Genomic DNA, 21,635 nt, shown 5'->3' with positions numbered 1-21,635 from the left:
ATCTCGGCGCAGAGGCTCATCGGGGCATCTCGGTGCAGAGGCTCCTCGGGGCATCTCGGTGCAGAGGCTCATCGGGGCATCTCGGTGCAGAGGCTCCTCGGGGCATCTCGGTGCAGAGGCTCCTCGGGGCATCTCGGTGCAGAGGCTCCTCGGGGCATCTCGGTGCAGAGGCTCCTCGGGGCATCTCGGTGCAGAGGCTCCTCGGGGCATCTCGGTGCAGAGGCTCCTCGGGGCATCTCGGTGCAGAGGCTCCTCGGGGCATCTCGGTGCAGAGGCTCCTCGGGGCATCTCGGTGCAGAGGCTCCTCGAGGTTCGGGGTATCTCGGGGCAGAGACTCCTCGAGGTTCGGGGTATCTCGGGGCAGAGACTCCTCGGGGTTTGGGGTACGTTGGTGCAGAGACACCTTGGGGTATCTCTATGCAGAGACTTCTTGGGCTCGGGGTATGTCGATGCAGAGACTCCTCAGGGTTCGGGGCATGTCAGTGCAGACTCCTCGGGGTCTCGGTGCAGACTCATTGGGGCTCTGGGTATCTCAGTGTAGAGAGACTCCTCAGGGTTCAAGATATCTTGGTGCAGACTCTTCGGGGCTCTGGGCATCTCGGTGCAGACTCCTCGGGGTATCTCAGTGCAGACTCCTCTGGGCATCTTGGTGGGATTTGGGGGTCATTCAGGTTCGGGGCTTACATATTTTTTTCCAGGTTTTTTTTGTGTTTGCGGCTTTAGAAATTTGATGAAATGATATGACGGGAAACATGGTAGCTTAGATACAGTATCTCAGCAGACATGATGGGTATGTGTGACTGTGGAGCTGTCTGCAGCTGTATCACAGCTTTTAGCTTACATACATGGCACAGGATGAGTTTCACACAATAAGCTTAGATACTCCCTCAGCGTCTCATGATGGGGGTGCATGACTCTGGGGGTCCCTGGTGAAGTATCACATATAAGTTTATATACTGTCTCAGCATCTGTGTGGTTCCCTGCGGCTGTATCACAGCTCTAGCTTAGATACCCGGCACACGATGTGCGGAGCCTTTTTGGCGGACTCCCTGGCGGGTACTGAGCAGACGGATCATGGAGGATTAGAAGGGACCTTTGCATCGACCAAAATAGGATTCCTCCCTGGAAGTGGAAACTCCGGGATTCAGCGCCTCGTGCAGAATAAGATTTAATTCACATTCACCCCGGACTGAAGGGGAAGATTCAATCCCTGACATCATACAGGCGCCTGCAGCCTCGTGCTGCAAATCCTCTGTGCTGCTGGGGCGTCTCTGCACACATTTCCTGAAATCCTCTGTGCTGCTGGGGCGTCTCTGTACACATCTACTGAAATGCTCTGTGCTGCTCGGGCGTCTCTGCACACATCTCCTGAAATCCTCTGTGCTGCTGGGGCGTCTCTGCACACATCTCCTGAAATCCTCTGTGCTGCTGGAGCGTCTCTGCACACACCTCCTGTTATCCTCTGTGCTGCTCGGGCGTCTCTGCACACACCTCCTGTAATCCTCTGTGCTGCTGGGGCGTCTCTGCAAACATCTCCTGAAATCCTCTGTGCTGCTGAGGCATCTCTGCACACACCTCCTGAAATCCTCTGTGCTGCTGGGGCGTCTCTGCACACACCTCCTGTAATCCTCTGTGCTGCTGGGGCGTCTCTGCACACATCTCCTGAAATCCTCTGTGCTGCTCGGGCGTCTCTGCACACACCTCCTGTAATCCTCTGTGCTGCTGGGGCGTCTCTGCACACATCTCCTGAAATCGTCTGTGCTGCTCGGGCGTCTCTGCACACATCTCCTGAAATCCTCTGTACTGCTGGGGCGTCTCTGCACACCTCTCCTGAAATCCTCTGTGCTGCTGAGGCATCTCTGCACACACCTCCTGAAATCCTCTGTGCTGCTGGGACGTCTCTGCACACATCTCCTGAAATCCTCTGTGCTGCTGGGGCGTCTCTGCACACATCTCCTGAAATCCTCTGTGCTGCTGGGGCGTCTCTGCACACATCTCCTGAAATCCTCTGTGCTGCTGAGGCGTCTCTGCACACACCTCCTGAAATCCTCTGTGCTGCTGGGGCGTCTCTGCACACACCTCCTGTAATCCTCTGTGCTGCTGGGGCGTCTCTGCACACATCTCCTGAAATCCTCTGTGCTGCTCGGGCGTCTCTGCACACACCTCCTGTAATCCTCTGTGCTGCTGGGGCGTCTCTGCACACATCTCCTGAAATCGTCTGTGCTGCTCGGGCGTCTCTGCACACATCTCCTGAAATCGTCTGTGCTGCTCGGGCGTCTCTGCACACATCTCCTGAAATCCTCTGTGCTGCTGAGGCATCTCTGCACACACCTCCTGAAATCCTCTGTGCTGCTGGGGCGTCTCTGCCCACATCTCCTGAAATCCTCTGTGCTGCCCCATTTTGTGCTGTTGCTGCAGTCTGACAACTCATGGATTGATTCGCCCTTCCGCGTCCTTGTGGTGTCAGACGGTGTCACATCCCCCTGAGGTTCTTTACCTATTTTTGGGGTCGGTGAAGCGTTCAGCCTCCATCTGTGCAGTAATGGTCTCATCCCTCACTGTCATGGCCGCTCCAATGAATCTTCTTTTGGAGACTTCTATTAGATGAAGAAACATCAGATAATACCATTAACATTAATAGTGAGAGTTCCCCTTTAAGTCTCGGGGGTCTGGGTGCGAGGACGCCCCTATAGCGGGGGCTGTGGGTGCAGCGGACCCTCGGCCAAATAATGTTACAAGCTACAAAGTGAAAATGTTTCTATTTCTGCATTTAAACTGTACAATCCGCGTCCGCAGCGATCGGATCTGACCGACAATCGCCGGATCCCCAGATCTGACCGACAATCGCCGGATCCCCGGATCTGACCGACAATCGCCGGATCCCCGGATCTGACCGACAATCGCCGGATCCCCGGATTAAGATCTTTATGACAAGCGAGGAATCGGCTGCTCATTAAGGGGACGACGCCATGAAGCTCTTATGACACATCCCTTTAAGGCCCATGTGTTCTCCATACTGTTGAGTTTCCAGCTTGCGTTGTGCGGCATCCGTTGCAATCTGCCGCCTTGAGGAATTACGGTAACTGTTGCAGGAAGCCGTTTATTTCTCATAGGCTTCTATTAAGGGTGGATTGCAACGGATGGTCTTGCGTTTCATCCGCCCCGCGGCGCATCAGTTGTTTTGTCGGTGACCGTCAGTGACTGTCGGGCAGAAGGAACGCTGAATGTAGCGTTTTCTGTTGCTGTAAAAAAAAAAATGCACTCCGCAAAATTCCTTTCTGTCTCCCTGTCGTCGGTCTCTATCTCTCTCTCTCGGTCTCTCCCTCTCCCCCCTCTTTCTCATACTCACCGATCACCGATGCGGCGCTGCACGGCTGTCACAAAGCTCCGGCGGCTTCTCCTCTTTGAAAATGCCGGCCGCTCATTATTCCATCTAGTATTCCCTGCTTCCCCCGCCCACCGGCGCCTATGATTGGTTGCATTCAGACGAGCCCCCACGCTGAGTGACAGCTGTCTCACTGCAACCAATCACAACTGCCGGTGGGCGGGTCTATGGTGTGCAGTAAAATAAATAAATAATTAAAAAAAAAAACGGCGTGCGGTCCACCCCAATTTTGATACCAGCCAAGGTAAAGCCACACGGCTGAAGGCTGGTATTCTCAGGATGGGGAGCCCCCCAACCTAAAAATATCAGCCACCAGCCACCCGGAATTGCCATATCCATTAGATGCGACAGTCCCGGGACTCTACCCAGCTCATCCCGAATTGCCCTGGTTCAGTGGCAATCGGGGTAATAAGGAGTTAATGGCAGCAGCCTATAGCTGCTACTAAGTCCTAGGTTAATCATGGTAGGCGTCTATGAGACACCCCCAATGATTAACCTGTAAGTGAAAGTAAATAAACACATACACCCAAAAAAATCCTTTTATTTGGAATATAAGACAAAAAAACACCCTCTTTCACCACTTTATTAATCCCCAAATATCCCTCCAGGTCCGACGTAATCCACACGACATCCCACGATGCTTTCAGCTCTGCTACATGAAGCTGACAGGAGCGGCAGTAGAACACTGGCGCTCCTGTGAGCTCCACAGAGCAACTGAAGTGAGTCGCGCTGTCAGCGGGGACGTCACTGATGTAATGCCAGTGTGTGTGCGGTGATGATGGGTGCGGTAGTGCCTGCGTGTGTGCGGTGATGATGGGTGCAGTAGTGCCTAAGTGTGTGTCCGGTGATGATAGGAGCGGTGGTGCCAGGGTGTATGCAGTGATGTTGGGGGCGGTAGTGCTGGGGTGTGTGTGCAGTGATGATGGGTGCGGTAGTGCCGGGGTGTGTGCGGTGATGATGGGGGCGGTAGTGCCGGGGTGTGTGCAGTGATGATGGGGGCGGTAGTGACGGGTGTGTGCAGTGATGATGGGTGCAGTAGTGCCGGGGTGTATGCCGTGATGATAGGGGCTGTAGTGCCGGTGTGTGTAGTGATGATAGAGGCTCACTCTCGGCTAAAGAAAAACGCAACGCGTTATTTCACAGGAACCCGTTGCCTTTATTATCACACTAGAGCATCTGCCATGCCCCGTGATCTCCAGACAGAACTGTGCAGCCCCTCCCCAGAAGAGTGGAGAATAAAAACCGCCATTATATTACTGCAAAACATCGGCGCAAGCGTAGATAAAAACCGAATGAATCACAGAGCACGGAGCAGAATGGAGTGCAGCGATCGGAACCCTGACTCTATAATACACAGTAAATTCAGAGAAATATGAACAAGCATAACTGCTTTATAACACATAAGGAATTAATAATACAACTAGCCATATGAAAAATTAAAAAAATTGAAATGTGACATTGCATAACTGCTGAGGACTATTTGAAAAAAAGAGATATTTAGCTAATGTATTGATCAATTCATTACTGCCCCATAACCAACTTCACGGTAATCTCTTATTTATGGGGTCGCTAACCAAATGTTACCTCTATGTGCGGTTAAAACCTGCTTGTGTGCATGGGTACCTTCCCATACACAAGCAGGTTTTAACTGCATATAGAGGTAACATTTGGTTAGGGACCCCATAAATAAGAGATTACCGTGAAGTGGTACTGGGGCAGTAATGAATTGATCAATACATTAGCTAAATATCTCTTTTTTTCAAATAATCCTCAGCAGTTATGCTATGTCACATTTCAATTTTTTTAATTTTTCATATGGCTAGTTGTATTATTCATTCCTTATGTATTATAAAGTAGTTATGTTTGTTCATATTTCTCTGAATTTGGTGTGCAGCTTTCACTTCATATAGATAGTGTATATTTTGGCTAGCACCCTGTTCACATTTACAATGGTGTACCAGCAGTCTTTTTGATTGTTCTATAATACACAGTGGCCCGGCGTCCTGCCTGCTGACTGTTTCCTCTCCGGCCCTGACTTTATAATACGCAGCTGTGACGCCCTGGCCTATCAGGTCGTCACAGGGTATTGTGCAATCTGCCCTTCTGTGCAATATCCACCTCCTCCTTGGTTACGGGTCCCCAACTTATGGTGCTGCCAATACCAGCCAATCAAAATCCTAGGAACACTCTGCACCACACCCACCAGTGGACGGCCTGAGTGGAAAAGGGTCGCCCACTTGGGGGGTTGGTTAAGGGGAGCTCAGGATTGTCAGGAGTAGGTCAGTGAAGCGTAGGAAGTGAAGGAGAGAGGAGGTCAGGAGCGGGGCTCCTTGGAAGTAACTAGGTGGCAGACGGTGGTCTGTGCCTGGTAGGAGCTGGACCCCCGGCCGCAGGGGATCGTGACAAGGGGCACGGACTGTCGAGGAGGACAGCCGGCGGCCTTGTACCATCACCGGGCTGGGACCAGGGCGCGACGGGGTACGTGGACCCTAGGTCAGGGAGTAGCTTCAGGCAACCTGACAATTTACCCGACGAGAACGGAGCCTTCAAGATCCACTCTCCACCCGCTCCAAAATCGGGGTACTAGTGCAACGAGGGGGAAAGGACTTTCCACAAAAACGGTCCTGGAAATCCCAAGCGTGAACCCTGAGAGCAAGCTACCACAGTTAGCCATACTGGGGAGCGGGACCCAACTAGTTTTACACTCGAGGGGCCAACTAAGAAGAGAACAAGGTGCCAAGGGAAAGGTCACAGATCATCAGGCAACACCAGTGGGAAAGGGACCCAAACTAGCTCCCCTCAGTGGCAGCGGTGTCCAGAACTTTGGTTTACCAAGTTGTCGGTGTCAGCTTTATGGACTGAGTGAGTACGCAACTGACCCTTTCACCCCCAACAGCATTTCCCAACTCCCATCACCGAGTCCCGGGGCATCCCCCCTACCCGTGGAGGGTCGCAACACCTGGCTGCCCCCGTCATCACCCCGGGTACTCCCCAACGGCAGCGGTGGTACTCCACGTTACCACACACCACGGGTGGCGTCACAAACTTTAACAATACCACCCCCTGTAAATACCCGCTTTATTTGAGTGGCCGCACGACCCCTGGGTCCGGACGCCCCTCGAGCCACCGCGGATCCGGATCAGAGCAGCCCGGCTGTTGACACGGGGGTGGCACACAGCGGCCGTGCGTCCCGCCTGCTGTTTCCTCTCTGGTCCTGACTCTGTAATATACCGTGGCCAGGCGTCCTGCCTGCTGACAGTCTCCTCTCTGCCCCTTACTCTATAATACACAGCGGCTGGGCGTCCTGCCTGCTGACAGTCTTCTCTCCGGCCCTGACTCTATAATACACAGCGGCTGGGCGTCCTGCCTGCTGACGGTCTCCTCTCCGGGTCTTGTGGCGCCTTGTGCTCTCCAGATATTGCTATGCAGCAGTGCTTTAATGTGACGCTCATGGACCCCAATTATTGTAAGCTTTTATAGCATTGGACGTTTATATAGCACAAAGGGACTTTTTGGCCCCTCTAGACTCCGGGGCCCGGTGTGATTACGTCCTTACTAAGCACTACTAATCCCAGCAGCCGGGGACTCCCACCCTGCAGATATTACACTCAACACTGTTTTTGCGCAGCTCCACTGGAGAGCGACAGCAGGGAGTGGGGGGCAGGGGGGGGCAGGGGTGACATCTCGGATTTGCGCAGGAGATTGATGGGCGTCTCATCGCCTCGTCCCGGATATTTCTCTGCCCGGAGTTTCCCTTTTTCATGACTTTGGATTCAGATGATCCAAGTTTCTGTAAGTTTTTCCAGAAAGCTCGGTGGTGATTCATTGATGAAAACTTTACGGGGGTTAATGATTAATCCTAAAATAGCGCTGACGGCGGCGCTGCTCCCTGTGGGGTCTGACGTGCGGGGGGTGCAGAGGAGCTTGCAGTCTAATTGTCTAATTCTGCTCCTGTCTTGTGTCTTGCAGTTACAGAGAAGGAGGTGCAGCAGTGGTAAGTGGATCCTGAATGTTTGTATCGTGTGCAAAACCCCCCCGAAAATCCGCGCGCAACCCCCCCCCCCCCGAAAATCTGCGCACAAAACTCCCCTGAAAATCTGTGCGCAAACCCCCCCGAAAATCTGCGCACAAAACTCCTCCGAAAATCTGTGCCTCTGGCTCATTCACTGCACATTGCCGCCGTTCAAGCAGCTCCCTATCGTGTGGCTTATAGGGGGGAAGCGCAGGATTTGTGGGGTTCACAAAAACGCTGAAAATCTGTAAAATATCATTAAAGGGGGCTCCGGCCCTGCAGTACTGACGGCCCACCTGTAGGATAAGTCGTCTGTATCGTGCACCGTGGGTGGGGGTGATCTAGCGCCTTGCATTAGTCCATCGCACATATGGGCAGCACACACGTCTCTCGGGCCGCTCCGTCCATCGTCGTTTGTGTCGTTGTCCTCATTTTGCCCCTCGTGCCCCCGCTGCACACTTGGCTTTGCACGTTGTGTGCCGTTGCGCCCTGCCGGTGGTCTTCATAGGACGCACTCTGCTCAGGGCTCGCTCTTACTTTATACATTCGCGGTTTTGCACAGGTTTATATATTATATAATAGCCGCTTTTTTTGGACATTTGTGCACAATATTCCATGTATTCAATATTGTTACACGGACGCCATGCAGCGCTGCGGCCGGATTACCCCCCCCCTTCCCCCTGGAAATTGTTGTGTCGTCTATCACTCGGGCCAATGACCGCAGCAATGTGCGGAGACGTGAGCTCGGTAATTGAATGCAGCCGGCCGTGTCCAGGGAAGCGCCATCTCCGCGCCCGCTGTGGTGCCAGCCGCTCCTGCACACCGTACATTCCCAGGGATGAGGAGAACCTAATGCACTTATCATCCTGCGGAGCTCGGGCTAAAATGACTCAGGATGAGGCCGCATGTACGATGGCTGGATGACGTATGATGACCGTCACTGACCGGCAATTACCTGCCGGCATTAAGCTGCAGCGAGCAATGTGCCGTCACTGGGGTAAAACCGGGCATGAAACAATCCTAGACCAACAACGCTGGGCCGTCCCTGGGGTAACACTGGGTGTGAGGCAAGACCACCAACGCTGGGCCGTCACTGGGACAAACTGGGCATGAGACAAGACCAACAACGCTGGGCCGTCCCTGGGGTAACACTGGGTGTGAGGCAAGACCACCAACACTGGGCCGTCACTGGGGTAATACCGGGTGTGAGGCAAGACCACCAACACTGGGCCGTCACTGGGACAAACTGGGCATGAAACAAGGCCAACAACGCTGGGCCGTCACTGGGGTAACACCGGGTATGAGACAAAACCACCAACGCTGGGTCGTCCCTGGACTGAAACCGGGCATGAGACAAGACGACCAACAACACCGGGCCATCCCTGGTGAAGAACCAGGCATGAGACAAATCCACCAAAACTGGGCCGTTCCTGGGGAAGAACTGGGCATGAGACAAGAGGACCAACGCTGGGCCGTCCCTGAGGTGAAACCAGGTATGAAACAAAACCACCAATGCTGGGCTATCCCTGGGGTGAAACCGTGTATGAGCAAGACCACCAACACTGGGCCGTCCCTGGGGTAAAACCAGTTATGAAATAAGACCATCAGCACTGGCCCATCCCTGGGACAAACCGGGCATGAGACAAGACCACCAATGCTGGGCCGTCACTGGAGTAAAAAAGGGTATGAGACAAAACCACCAACGCTGGGCCATCCCTGGGATAATACCTGGTGTGAAGCAAGACCACCAACGCTGGGCCGTCCCTGGGGAAGAACTGGGCATGAGACAAGACCATCAACACTGGGCCATCCCTGGGACAAACTGGGCAAGAGACAAGACCACCAACGCTGGTTCGTCCCTGGAGTGAAACCGGGCATGAGACAAGACGACCAACAACACTGGGCCATCCCTGGGGTAAAACTGGGCATAAGACAAGACGACCAACACTGGGCCGTCCCTGTGGAAGAACTAGGCATGAGACACATCCACCAATGCTGGGCCGTCCCTGGGGAAAAACTGGGCATGAGACAAGAGGACCAACACTAGGCCGTCCCTGGAGTGACACCGGGTATGAAACAAAACCCCCAATGCTGGGCCGTCCCTGGGGTGAAACCGTGTTTGAGCAAGACCACCAACTCTGGGCCGTCCCTGGGGTAAAACCACTTATGAAATAAGACCACCAATGCTGGGTCGTCCCTGGGGAAGAACATCAACGCTGGGCCGTCCCTGGCACAAACCAGGCATGAGACAAGACCACCAACACTGGGCCGTCACTGGAGTAAAACCGGGTATGAGACAAAACCATCAACGCTGGGCTGTCCCTGAGGTGAAACCGGTCATGACACAAGATAACTAATGCTGTTCTGTCCCAGGAATGTACCCGACATGAGACAAGACCACCAACACTGAGCTGTCCCTGGGGTAAAGCTGGATATGAAAAAATACCACTAATGCTGGGTCCCTGAGGTGAAACCAGGTATGAAACAAGACCACCAACACTGGGCCGTCCCTGGGGTGAAACCAGGTATGAGACAATACCACCAACACTGGGCCGTGCCTGGGGTAAAGCCGGGTATTAAACAAGACCACCAATGCTGGACTGTCCCTGGGGTGAAACCGGGTATGAAACAAGGCCACCAATGCTGGACTATCCCCGGGGTGAAACCGGGTATGAGACAAGCCAAGACCACCAACGATGGGCCGTCCCTGGGGTAAAACGGAGCATGAAACAAGACCACTAATGCTGCAACATTCCTAGGGTAAAACCAGGCGTGAGACAAGACCACCAAAGCTAGGCCATCCCTGGGGTAAAACCGGACATGAAACAAGACCACCAACACTGGGCCGTCCATGGGGTAAAACCGGGCATGAGACAATCCAAGACCACGAACGCTGGGCTGTCCCTGGGGAAAAACCGGGCATGAGACAATCGAAGACAATCGAAGACAAACCGAGCATGAGACAAGACCACCAACACTGCAACATTCCTAGGGTAAAACCAGGCATGAGACAAGACCACCAACGCTGAGCCATCCCTGGGACAAACCAGGCATGAGACAAGACCACCATCACTGAACCGTCCCTGGGGTAAAACCAGGTATCGACAAGACCACCAATGCTGGGACATTCTGGGGTAAAACCGGGCATGAGAGAAGACCACCAACGCTGAGACGTCCCTGGGGAAGAACTAGGCATGAGACAAGACCACCAATGCTGGGATGTCCCTGGGACAAACCAGGCATGAGACAAGACCACCAATGCTGGGCCGTCCCTGGGGTAAAAGCGGGCATGAAACAAGACCACCAGTGCTGAGACATCACTGTGGTACAACCAGGCATGAGGCAATCCAAGACCACCTTAAAAGGGTCATCAATATCTGATTGTGTCCTGGAAAATCATATGAGCCCACCAATGTCAGTGTGACCCTGTGGATCCGGCAGCCCAGGCCTCTCCTCCGCCCCGGCCTCTCCTCCGCGCCGGCCTCTGCTCAGTTTATGATTTTCTTCTTCTCTGTGAGCAGATCGCTCTGCGGCTCCCGCTGCTAAATGAATGGAAATTGAGCCGCACTCACGCTGCTGTCCATCTGCCGACGACGTGTGTCCGCTGCGGGAACAGGCCGCCAGATCTGCAGCGGGAAGCGGTGACATACAAATACTCTATATATACACCAGCATCACCATATACAAGAAGCACGACTGATACCAGATATATATATATCTCACACACTGTATATATAACTGTATACAAGAGATATCCAGGTTATACCAGCTGCACATATATCGTTATATACAGGAGATCACAAAAGTGAGTACACCCATCAAATTTTTGTAAATATTTTCTTATATCTTTTCATGAGACTATCCTGCAGATGTGAGCCTGTGATACAATGTGAAGTGTCAGTGTGCAGCTTGTATACAATGTACAGTGTCAGTGCATAGCTTGTATATAATGTACAGTGTCAGTGCGCAGCTTGTATACAAAGTGCAGTGTCAGTGCGCAGCTTGTATACAAAGTGCAGTGTTAGTGTGCAGCTTGTATACAATGTGCAGTGTCAGTGTGCAGCTTGTATACAATGTACAGTGTCAGTGCATAGCTTGTATATAATGTACAGTGTCAGTGCGCAGCTTGTATACAAAGTGCAGTGTCAGTGCGCAGCTTGTATACAAAGTGCAGTGTTAGTGTGCAGCTTGTATACAATGTGCAGTGTCAGTGTGCAGCTTGTATACAATGTGCAGTGTCAGTGTGCAGCTTGTATACAATGTACAGTGTCAGTGTGCAGCTTGTATACAATGTACAGTGTCAGTGTATAGCTTGTATATAATGTGCAGTGTCAGTGTGCAACTTGTATACAATGTCCAGTGTCAGTGTGCAGCTTGTATACAATGTGTAGTGTCAGTGTGCAGCTTGTATAACAGTGTAAATAACTCAGTACAGTCATTAATGTCAAAACCGCTGCAACAAAAGTACGTACACCCCTAAATGACAATAGCCACATTGTGCCCTTGGTGTGAATATTTTGTGTGGCCTCCATTGTTTTCCAGCACGGCCTTAACTCTCTTGGGTCTGGAGGTCACTAGATCTTCACAGGAGCCGCTGGATCCTCTTCATCCTCCATGACGACACCCCGGAGCTGGTGGATGTTACAGACCTTCCGCTCCTCCACTTTCCCTGTGAGAAGGCCCCACAGATACTCTATAGCAGTGTTTCTCAACTCCAGTCCTCAAGACCCACCAACAGATCATGTTTTCAGGTTTACCTCAATCAGGTTTTCAGGATTTCCTTAATGTTGCACAGGTGATGGAATTATTCCCTGTCTAACATTGAGGAAAACCTGAAAACATGATCTGTTGGTGGGTCTTGAGGACTGGAGTTGAGAAACACTGCTCTATAGGGTCTAGGTCTGGAGACGCTTGGCCACCTGAGCTCGTGTACTCGGCTTCTATGGTCGGCCATGGCGGGGCTGTTCTGAGTGGATCCTGTCTGGTTATACCTCTGTATGGTCTTGGCCACCGTGCTGCAGCTCAGGGTCAGGGGGGTTACAATCTTCTTATGGCCTTGGCCATCTTTATGTAGCGAAACGGAGAGAGTTCATTTTCACTGATAATAATAATAATAATAATAATTTTTATTTATATAGTGCCAACATATGCCGCCGCGCTTTACAATTTAGAGGGGACATGTACAGACAATATGAAACAATACAAAATAACAAAATTCAGATTCCTATGAGGAAATAGGGGAGGGGAGAGAAGCTTGTCATATATGGTCCAGACATCGATTTAATAGGGGATTCAAAACCAGCTGTGTGGACCGGTCACCAGCCAGAATTTATACAAGAACAGAGTGTAAAAAAAAAAAAGTACACGGTACACTTAGGGGTGTACTCACTTTTGTTGCCAGTGGTTCAGACATTAATGGCTGTGCTGAGTTATTTACACAGTTATACAAGCTGCGCACTGACACTGCACATTGTAACACAGGGTCACATCTGCAGCACTGTCCCAGGAAGAGATATAGGAAAAGATTTACAAATGTGAAGGGTGTACTCACTTTTGTGATATACTGTGTGTGTGCATGTATATATATATATATATATATATATATATATATATATATATATATATATATATATATATATATATAGGTGATTGTGTTTCCAGGTGTCGGAGGGGTCGCACTGTGCGGTCTCCTGTGATCTTGCGCCTTCTTCCTCCTCACATGCACAGTGTGGACGGCACCGCGCGGCTGTCTGCAGTCATGGCAGTGCCTGTGTACCCGCAGCTGTGCATGCTGTGTAAATACTCAGTCCTGAGTCGTGTATACAAACCCTGCGCCATATATCAGCGTCACTGACGTATATATACACAGCGGAGCCTGTAGCTGTATACAGCCTGATAAATATCCCTGCAGCTCATCAACTGTGCACAGAACCCAAACTGCAACAGAATACTGATCAGATGCTGCTGCATCTAAGTCACTGCTGTGCGATACTAAGTGCTGAGCTGCTGCATAGAAGCCTTCTATCTGTAATCCTGTCTGCTGAGCCGTGTATCTAATCATATCCTGTGTGATACTGTCTGCTGAGCCGTGTATCTAATCCTCTCCTGTCTGATACTGTCTGCTGAACCGTGTATCTAATCCTCTCCTGTGTGATACTGTCTGCTGAGCCGTGTATCTAATCCTCTCCTGTGTGATACTGGCTGCTGAGCTGTGTATCTAATCTTCTCCTGTGTGATACTGTTGCTGAGCTGTGTATCTAATACTCTCCTGTGTGATACTGTCTGCTGAGCTGTGTATCTAATCCTCTCCTGTGTGATACTGTCTGCTGAGCTGTGTATCTAATCATATCCTGTGTGATACTGCCTGCTGAGACGTGTATAATCCTTTACGTGTGATACTGTCTGCTGAGCTGTGTATCTAATCCTATCCTGTGTGATACTGTCTGCTGAGCTGTGTATCTAATCCTCTCCTGTGTGATACTGTCTGCTGAGCTGTGTATCTAATCCTATCCTGTGTGATACTGTCTGCTGAGCTGTGTATCTAATCCTCTCCTGTGTGATACACTTTCCTAGCATTATGCGGCTCTCTATCGCCCTTTTTCTAATGTGTGTGGATCCCGGGTGATTATATTCCCCGCACACCGGTGGTGACAGCTTTGCACAGAGCGGCGCTCGCCTCCCACGCTCCGTATCTCCCGGTTCTGGCTCCTGGGTTATTGCTGTATCTTCTGCCTGGTGCAGTTTCGGGTGAATCTGGGCAAATTCCATATTATTTATTTTTAATTAAGAACTGGAATAAGGAAGTGTGATTTGGATGGCAGCGGATTTATGGAGGAGGCGTCTGCTCCCTGTTATCAGCTGAGGGCAGATCCAATAACAAATTAGGTGACAGATGGTGACAACAGAGAGCGAAGGAAGAACCAAAAATAAAGCCGGACACACATATTACATGGCTGCCGGCCGGATGATGCTCCTGCCGAAACTTGGTCTGACCACAATCTCAGCCGAGAGCCACACACAGGAGCGATCGGCATGACAAGCTCCCCCTAGTGGTGGCTGCAGACAGGATCTTATGTATCTCTGTATACAGGGAGCTCCCCCTAGTGGTGGCTGCAGACAGGATCTTATCATGTATCTCTGTATACAGGGAGCTCCCCCTAGTGGTGGCTGCAGACAGGATCTTATCATGTATCTCTGTATACAGGGAGCTCCCCCTAGTGGTGGCTGCAGACAGGATCTTATCATATATCTCTGTATACAGGGAGCTCCCCCTAGTGGTGGCTGCAGACAGGATCTTATGTATCCCTGTATACAGGGAGCTCTCCCTAGTGGTGGCTGCAGACAGGATCTCATGTATCTCTGTATACAGGGAGCTCCCCCTAGTGGTGACTGCAGACAGGATCTTATCATGTATCTCTGTATACAGGAAGCTCCCTCTAGTGGTGACTGCAGACAGGATCTTATCGTGTATCTGTATACAGGGAGCTCCCCCTAGTGGTGGCTGCAGACAGGATCTTATCATGTATCTGTATACAGGGAGCTCCCCCTAGTGGTGGCTGCAGACAGGATCTCATGTATCTCTGTATACAGGGAGCTCCCCCTAGTGGTGACTGCAGACAGGATCTTATCATGTATCTCTGTATACAGGGAGCTCCCCCTAGTGGTGGCTGCAGACAGGATCTTATCGTGTATCTGTATACAGGGAGCTCCCCCTAGTGGTGGCTGCAGACAGGATCTCATGTATCTCTGTATACAGGGAGCTCCCCCTAGTGGTGACTGCAGACAGGATCTTATCATGTATCTCTGTATACAGGGAGCTCCCCCTAGAGGTGACTGCAGACAGGATCTTATCATGTATCTCTGTATACAGGGAGCTCCCCCTAGTGGTGGCTGCAGACAGGATCTTATCATGTATCTCTGTATACAGGGAGCTCCCCCTAGTGGTGGCTGCAGACAGGATCTTATGTATCTCTGTATACTGGGAGCTCCCCCTAGTGGTGGCTACAGACAGGATCTTATCATGTATCTCTGTATACAGGGAGCTCCTCCTACTGGTGGCTGCAGACAGGATCTTATCATGCATCTGTATACAGGGAGCTCCCCCTAGTGGTGGCTGCAGACAGGATCTTATCATGTATCTCTGTATACAGGGAGCTCCCCCTAGTGGTGGCTGCAGACAGGATCTTATGTATCTCTGTATACAGGGAGCTCCCCCTAGTGGTGTCTGCAGACAGGATCTTATCATGTATCTCTGTATACAGGGAGCTCCCCCTAGTGGTGGCTGCAGACAGGATCTTATCATGTATCTCTGTATACAGGGAGCTCCCCCTAGTGGTTACTGCAGACAGGATCTTATGTATCTCTGTATACAGGGACCTCCCCCTAGTGGTGTCTGCAGACAGGATCTTATCATGTATGTCTGTATACAGGGAGCTCCCCCTAGTGGAGGCTGCAGACAGGATCTTATCATGTATCTCTGTATACAGGGAGCTCCCCCTAGTGGTGTCTGCAGACAGGATCTTATCATGTATGTCTGTATACAGGGAGCTCCTCCTAGTGGTGGCTGCAGACAGGATATTATGTATCTCTGTATATAGCGAGCTCCCCCTAGTGGTGGCTGCAGACAGGATCTTATGTATCTCTGTATACAGGGAGCTCCCCCTAGTGGTGACTGCAGACAGGATCTTATCATGTATCTCTGTATACAGGGAGCTCCCCCTAGTGGTGACTGCAGACAGGATCTTATCATGTATCTCTGTATACAGGGAGCTCCCCCTAGTGGTGACTGCAGACAGGATTTTATCATGTATCTCTGTATACAGGAAGCTCCCCCTAGTGGTGGCTGCAGACAGGATCTTATCATGTATCTCTGTATATAGGGAGCTCCCCCTAGTGGTGGCTGCAGACAGGATCTTATCATGTATCTCTGTATACAGGGAGCTCCCCCTAGTGGTGGCTGCAGACAGGATCTTATGTATCTCTGTATACAGGGAGCTCCCCCTAGTGGTGGCTGCAGACAGGATCTTATATATCTCTGTATACAGGGAGCTCCCCCTAGTGGTGGCTGCAGACAGGATCTTATCATGTATGTCTGTATACAGGGAGCTCCCCCTAGTGGTGGCTGCAGGCAGGATCTTATCATGTATCTCTGTATACAGGGAGCTCCCCCTAGTGGTGGCTGCAGGCAGGATATTATGTATCTTTGTATACAGCGAGCTCCCCCTAGTGGTGGCTGCAGACAGGATCTTATCATGTATCTCTGTATACAGCGAGCTCCCCCTAGTGGTGGCTGCAGACAGGATCTTATCATGTATCTCTGTATACAGGGAGCTCCCCCTAGTGGTGTCTGCAGACAGGATCTTATCATGTATGTCTGTATACAGGGAGCTCCTCCTAGTGGTGGCTGCAGACAGGATATTATGTATCTCTGTATACAGCGAGCTCCCCCTAGTGGTGTCTGCAGACAGGATCTTATCATGTATGTCTGTATACAGGGAGCTCCCCCTAGTGGTGTCTGCAGCCAGGATCTTATCATGTATGTCTGTATACAGGGAGCTCCCCCTAGTGGTGGCTGCAGACAGGATCTTATCATGTATCTCTGTATACAGGGAGCTCCCCCTAGTGGTGGCTGCAGACAGGATCTTATCATGTATCTCTGTATACAGGGAGCTCCCCCTAGTGGTGGCTGCAGACAGGATCTTATCATGTATCTCTGTATACAGGGAGCTCCCCCTAGTGGTGGCTGCAGACAGGATCTTATCATGTATCTCTGTATACAGGGAGCTCCCCCTAGTGGTGTCTGCAGACAGGATCTTATCATGTATGTCTGTATACAGGGAGCTCCCCCTAGTGGTGGCTGCAGACAGGATCTTATCATGTATCTCTGTATACAGGGAGCTCCCCCTAGTGGAGGCTGCAGACAGGATCTTATCATGTATGTCTGTATACAGGGAGCTCCCCCTAGTGGTGGCTGCAGACAGGATCTTATCATGTATCTCTGTATACAGGGAGCTCCCCCTAGTGGTGGCTGCAGACAGGATCTTATCATGTATCTCTGTATACAGGGAGCTCCCCCTAGTGGTGGCTGCAGACAGGATCTTATCATGTATCTCTGTATACAGGGAGCTCCCCCTAGTGGTGGCTGCAGACAGGATCTTATCATGTATCTCTGTATACAGGGAGCTCCCCCTAGTGGTGTCTGCAGACAGGATCTTATCATGTATGTCTGTATACAGGGAGCTCCCCCTAGTGGTGGCTGCAGACAGGATCTTATCATGTATCTCTGTATACAGGGAGCTCCCCCTAGTGGAGGCTGCAGACAGGATCTTATCATGTATGTCTGTATACAGGGAGCTCCCCCTAGTGGAGGCTGCAGACAGGATCTTATCATGTATCTCTGTATACAGGGAGCTCTGTTGTGAATGTCAGTTATGATTTTGCTGCTGTGAAGCTCCCTCTTGTGGCCAGGAATGGTTTGGTCAGAGACCAGGTGTGTTGAGCAATGGGCGTTTCCATTGCTAACGCTCTGCTTATTTAAACCCTGGTCTGCTAGCAGGCTTTGCCGGATGTCAGTTGTTCTTTGTTCACCAGCCTGCTTCATCCTGCTCCAGATTATATCTAGCCCAAATAAGTGCTTGGCTCTTTATTTGATGTTTGGGTCTTTTTGCTCTTATCTGAGTTTGTCAGTTTATTTGCATGCAGGGATCTTCCCTCTCAGTTGCTTAGCTGGGAAGTTCCCTGCAGCTATGTTTGGAGTATTGTTCCTGTTAGTCCATGTGTTGCTTCTTGAATTTGTAATGGTTCCTGCTTTCTGTTCATTGGTTTGACATGAGCGTCTGGTATAGGACGGAGTTCAAATCTAGTGATCTGAGGGCTTTTTGTACTATCAGGTATTTGGATTTTTGCAGGGTTTTTCTCTGGCCATCAGTCCCTTTCCTATCCTGTCCTATTTAGTGAGGAGGGCCTCACCTTTGCTAATCCTATCCTCTGTGTATTGTGTTTTCCTATATCACCGCAGTCTTTGAATGTGGGGGGGCTTGATATTCTTTATCTATTTTCTGAGGCAGATAGTTATTCATCTTTCCTTCCTTTAGGATAGTTAGTTCTCTGGCTGGGTTCGCGGTGCACAGGATGTTAGTTCACCCCTCGGCTACTTCTAGTTGTGATGGTTAGTAAGGGGATGGCGGCCAGATTAGTTGGCAATGCTCTTGTCACCTTTTACCAATGATTTATGGTGATTTTCCATGGTTCCGGATCATAACAGAGCTCCCCCTAGTGGTTAGCACAGGTAGATAGAATTCTCGGCCTCCGTCTTGTTCTTTTCTGGTCTCGTCTTCTGAGGCTTCTTGCCTTCTGGTGTATGATATATTTTGCCTTTTCTGGGTGATGTTTTTTCTTAATTATCTGCGATCTTTTTTTCATTGATGAAACATTGAATGGGAAGATATCAGGTCTTCTCTGTGATTGATGGAGCGGAGGGATTTATGGTGACAGTGAATTTCCTGACTGCTACATTTAAAGGGACAGTAACCCCAAATAGATGATTCATTATAAATGGGGACCATAAAGGTAGATGCGTTCTCCATTCATGATGCGATAGTATCTGCACCCCGCTGGCGTTTGTGGGGGGTTTTTTTAAGGCTTTATATGATGCTGTGAGTCGGGCGCTGGGACCATATATATTTACATGGGGTCTGTATGGAAGGATGATGGGTGTTATCCTCCTTTCCTCTTCTTCTTGCAGGTATAAAGGTTTTATCAAAGACTGTCCCAGTGGTCAGCTCGACGCCGCCGGCTTCCAGAAGATTTACAAGCAGTTCTTCCCATTTGGAGACCCCACAAAATTCGCCACTTTTGTCTTCAATGTGTTTGATGAGAACAAAGTAAGTTGTGTGATGAGCGGATGATGGGAGTGTAGTCCTCCGCTCCCCGGGATGCTGCCAGTGATGGGAGTGTAGTCCTCCGCTCCGTGGAATGCCACCAGTGATGGGAGTGTAGTCCTCCGCTCTCAGGGATGCCGCCCAGTGACGGGAGTGTAGTCCTCCGCTCCCTGGAATGCCACCAGTGATGGCAGTGTAGTCCTCCGCTCTAAGGGATGCCGCCAGTGACGGGAGTGTAGTCCTCCGCTCTAAGGGATGCCGCCAGTGACGGGAGTGTAGTCCTCTGCTCCCCGGGATGCTGCCAGTGATGGGAGTGTAGTCCTCCGCTCCCCGGGATGCTGCCAGTGATGGGAGTGTAGTCCTCCGCTCCCCGGGATCCTGCCAGTGACGGGAGTGTAGTCCTCCGCTCCCCGGGATGCTGCCAGTGATGGGAGTGTAGTCCTCCACTCCCCGGGATGCTGCCAGTGATGGGAGTGTAGTCCTCCGCTCCCCGGGATCCCGCCAGTGACGGGAGTGTAGTCCGCTGCTCCCCGGGATGCTGCCAGTGATGGGAGTGTAGTCCTCCGCTCCCCGGGATGCTGCCAGTGATGGGAGTGTAGTCCTCCGCTCCCCGGGATGCTGTCAGTGATGGGAGTGTAGTCCTCCGCTCCCCGGGATGCTGCCAGTGATTAGAGTGTAGTCCTCTGCTCCCCGGGATGCTGCCAGTGATGGGAGTGTAGTCCTCCGCTCCCTGGGATGCTGCCAGTGATGGGAGTGTAGTCCTCCGCTCCCCGGGATGCCGCCAGTGATTGGAGTGTAGTCCTCCGCTCCCCGGGATGCCGCCAGTGATTGGAGTGTAGTCCTCTGCTCCCCGGGATGCCGCCAGTGATTAGAGTGTAGTCCTCCGCTCCCCGGGATGCCACCAGTGATGGCAGTGTATTCCTCCGCTCCCCTGGATCCCGCCAGTGATGGGAGTGTAGTCCTCTGCTCCCCGGGATTCCGCCAGTGAGAGAAGTGTACTCCTTCGCTCCTTGGGATGCCGCTAGTGATGGGAGTGTAGTCCTCCGCTCCCCGGGATCCCGCCAGTGACGGGAGTGTAGTCCTCTGCTCCCCGGGATGCTGCCAGTGATGGGAGTGTAGTCCTCCGCTCCCCGGGATGCTGCCAGTGATTAGAGTGTAGTCCTCCGCTCCCCGGGATGCTGCCAGTGATTAGAGTGTAGTCCTCCGCTCCCCGGGATGCTGCCAGTGATGGGAGTGTAGTCCTCCGCTCCCCGGGATGCTGCCAGTGATGGGAGTGTAGTCCTCCGCTCCCCAGGATGCCGCTAGTGATGGGAGTGTAGTCCTCCGCTCCCCAGGATGCCGCTAGTGATGGGAGTGTAGTCCTCCGCTCCCCGGGATGCCGCCAGTGATGGGAGTGTAGTCCTCCGCACCCCGGGATGCTGCCAGTGATGGGAGTGTAGTCCTCCGCTCCCCGGGATGCTGCCAGTGATGGGAGTGTAGTCCTCCGCTCCCCGGGATGCTGCCAGTGATGGGAGTGTAGTCCTCCGCTCCTCGGGATGCTGCCAGTGATGGGAGTGTAGTCTTCTGCTCCCCGGGATGCCGCTAGTGATGGGAGTGTAGTCCTCCGCTCCCCAGGATGCCGCTAGTGATGGGAGTGTAGTCCTCCGCTCCCCGGGATGCCGCCAGTGATGGGAGTGTAGTCCTCCGCACCCCGGGATGCTGCCAGTGATGGGAGTGTAGTCCTCCGCTCCCCGGGATGCTGCCAGTGATGGGAGTGTAGTCCTCCGCTCCCCGGGATGCTGCCAGTGATGGGAGTGTAGTCCTCCGCTCCTCGGGATGCTGCCAGTGATGGGAGTGTAGTCTTCTGCTCCCCGGGATGCCGCTAGTGATGGGAGTGTAGTCCTCCGCTCCCCGGGATGCCGCCAGTGATGGGAGTGTAGTCCTCCGCTCCCTGGGATGCCGCCAGTGATTAGAGTGTAGTCCTCCGCTCCCCGGGATGCTGCCAGTGATGGGAGTGTAGTCCTCCGCTCCCCGGGATGCCGCTAGTGATGGGAGTGTAGTCTTCTGCTCCCCGGGATGCCGCTAGTTATGGGAGTGTAGTCCTCCGCTCCCCGGGATGCCGCTAGTGATGGGAGTGTAGTCCTCTGCTCCCCGAGATGCCGCCAGTGATGGGAGTGTAGTCCTCTGCTCCCCGGGATGCCGCCAGTGATGGGAGTGTAGTCCTCCGCTCCCCGGGATGCCGCCAGTGATTAGAGTGTAGTCCTCCGCTCCCCGGGATGCCGCTAGTGATGGGAGTGTAGTCCTCTGCTCCCCGAGATGCCGCCAGTGATGGGAGTGTAGTCCTCTGCTCCCCGGGATGCCGCCAGTGATGGGAGTGTAG

At 52.1% G+C, this 21,635-nt stretch overlaps 1 protein-coding gene across 1 annotated transcript in view; it reads left to right on the top strand.

The window, feature by feature from the left end:
• NCS1 (neuronal calcium sensor 1) overlaps window positions 1-21,635 on the top strand; it is a 71,764-nt gene that overhangs the window by 37,413 nt on the left and 12,716 nt on the right. The window contains exons 2-3 of the mRNA XM_075324358.1: window positions 7,355-7,379; window positions 19,141-19,279. Of these exons, the coding sequence (XP_075180473.1) occupies window positions 7,355-7,379; window positions 19,141-19,279 (164 nt within the window). The remainder of the gene's footprint in view (window positions 1-7,354; window positions 7,380-19,140; window positions 19,280-21,635) is intronic.

The sequence above is a fragment of the Anomaloglossus baeobatrachus genome, chromosome 9 (assembly GCF_048569485.1).
Source record: "Anomaloglossus baeobatrachus isolate aAnoBae1 chromosome 9, aAnoBae1.hap1, whole genome shotgun sequence".
Classification (NCBI taxonomy): Eukaryota; Metazoa; Chordata; class Amphibia; order Anura; family Aromobatidae; genus Anomaloglossus; species Anomaloglossus baeobatrachus.
This window is presented reverse-complemented; position numbering and strand designations above follow the sequence as displayed.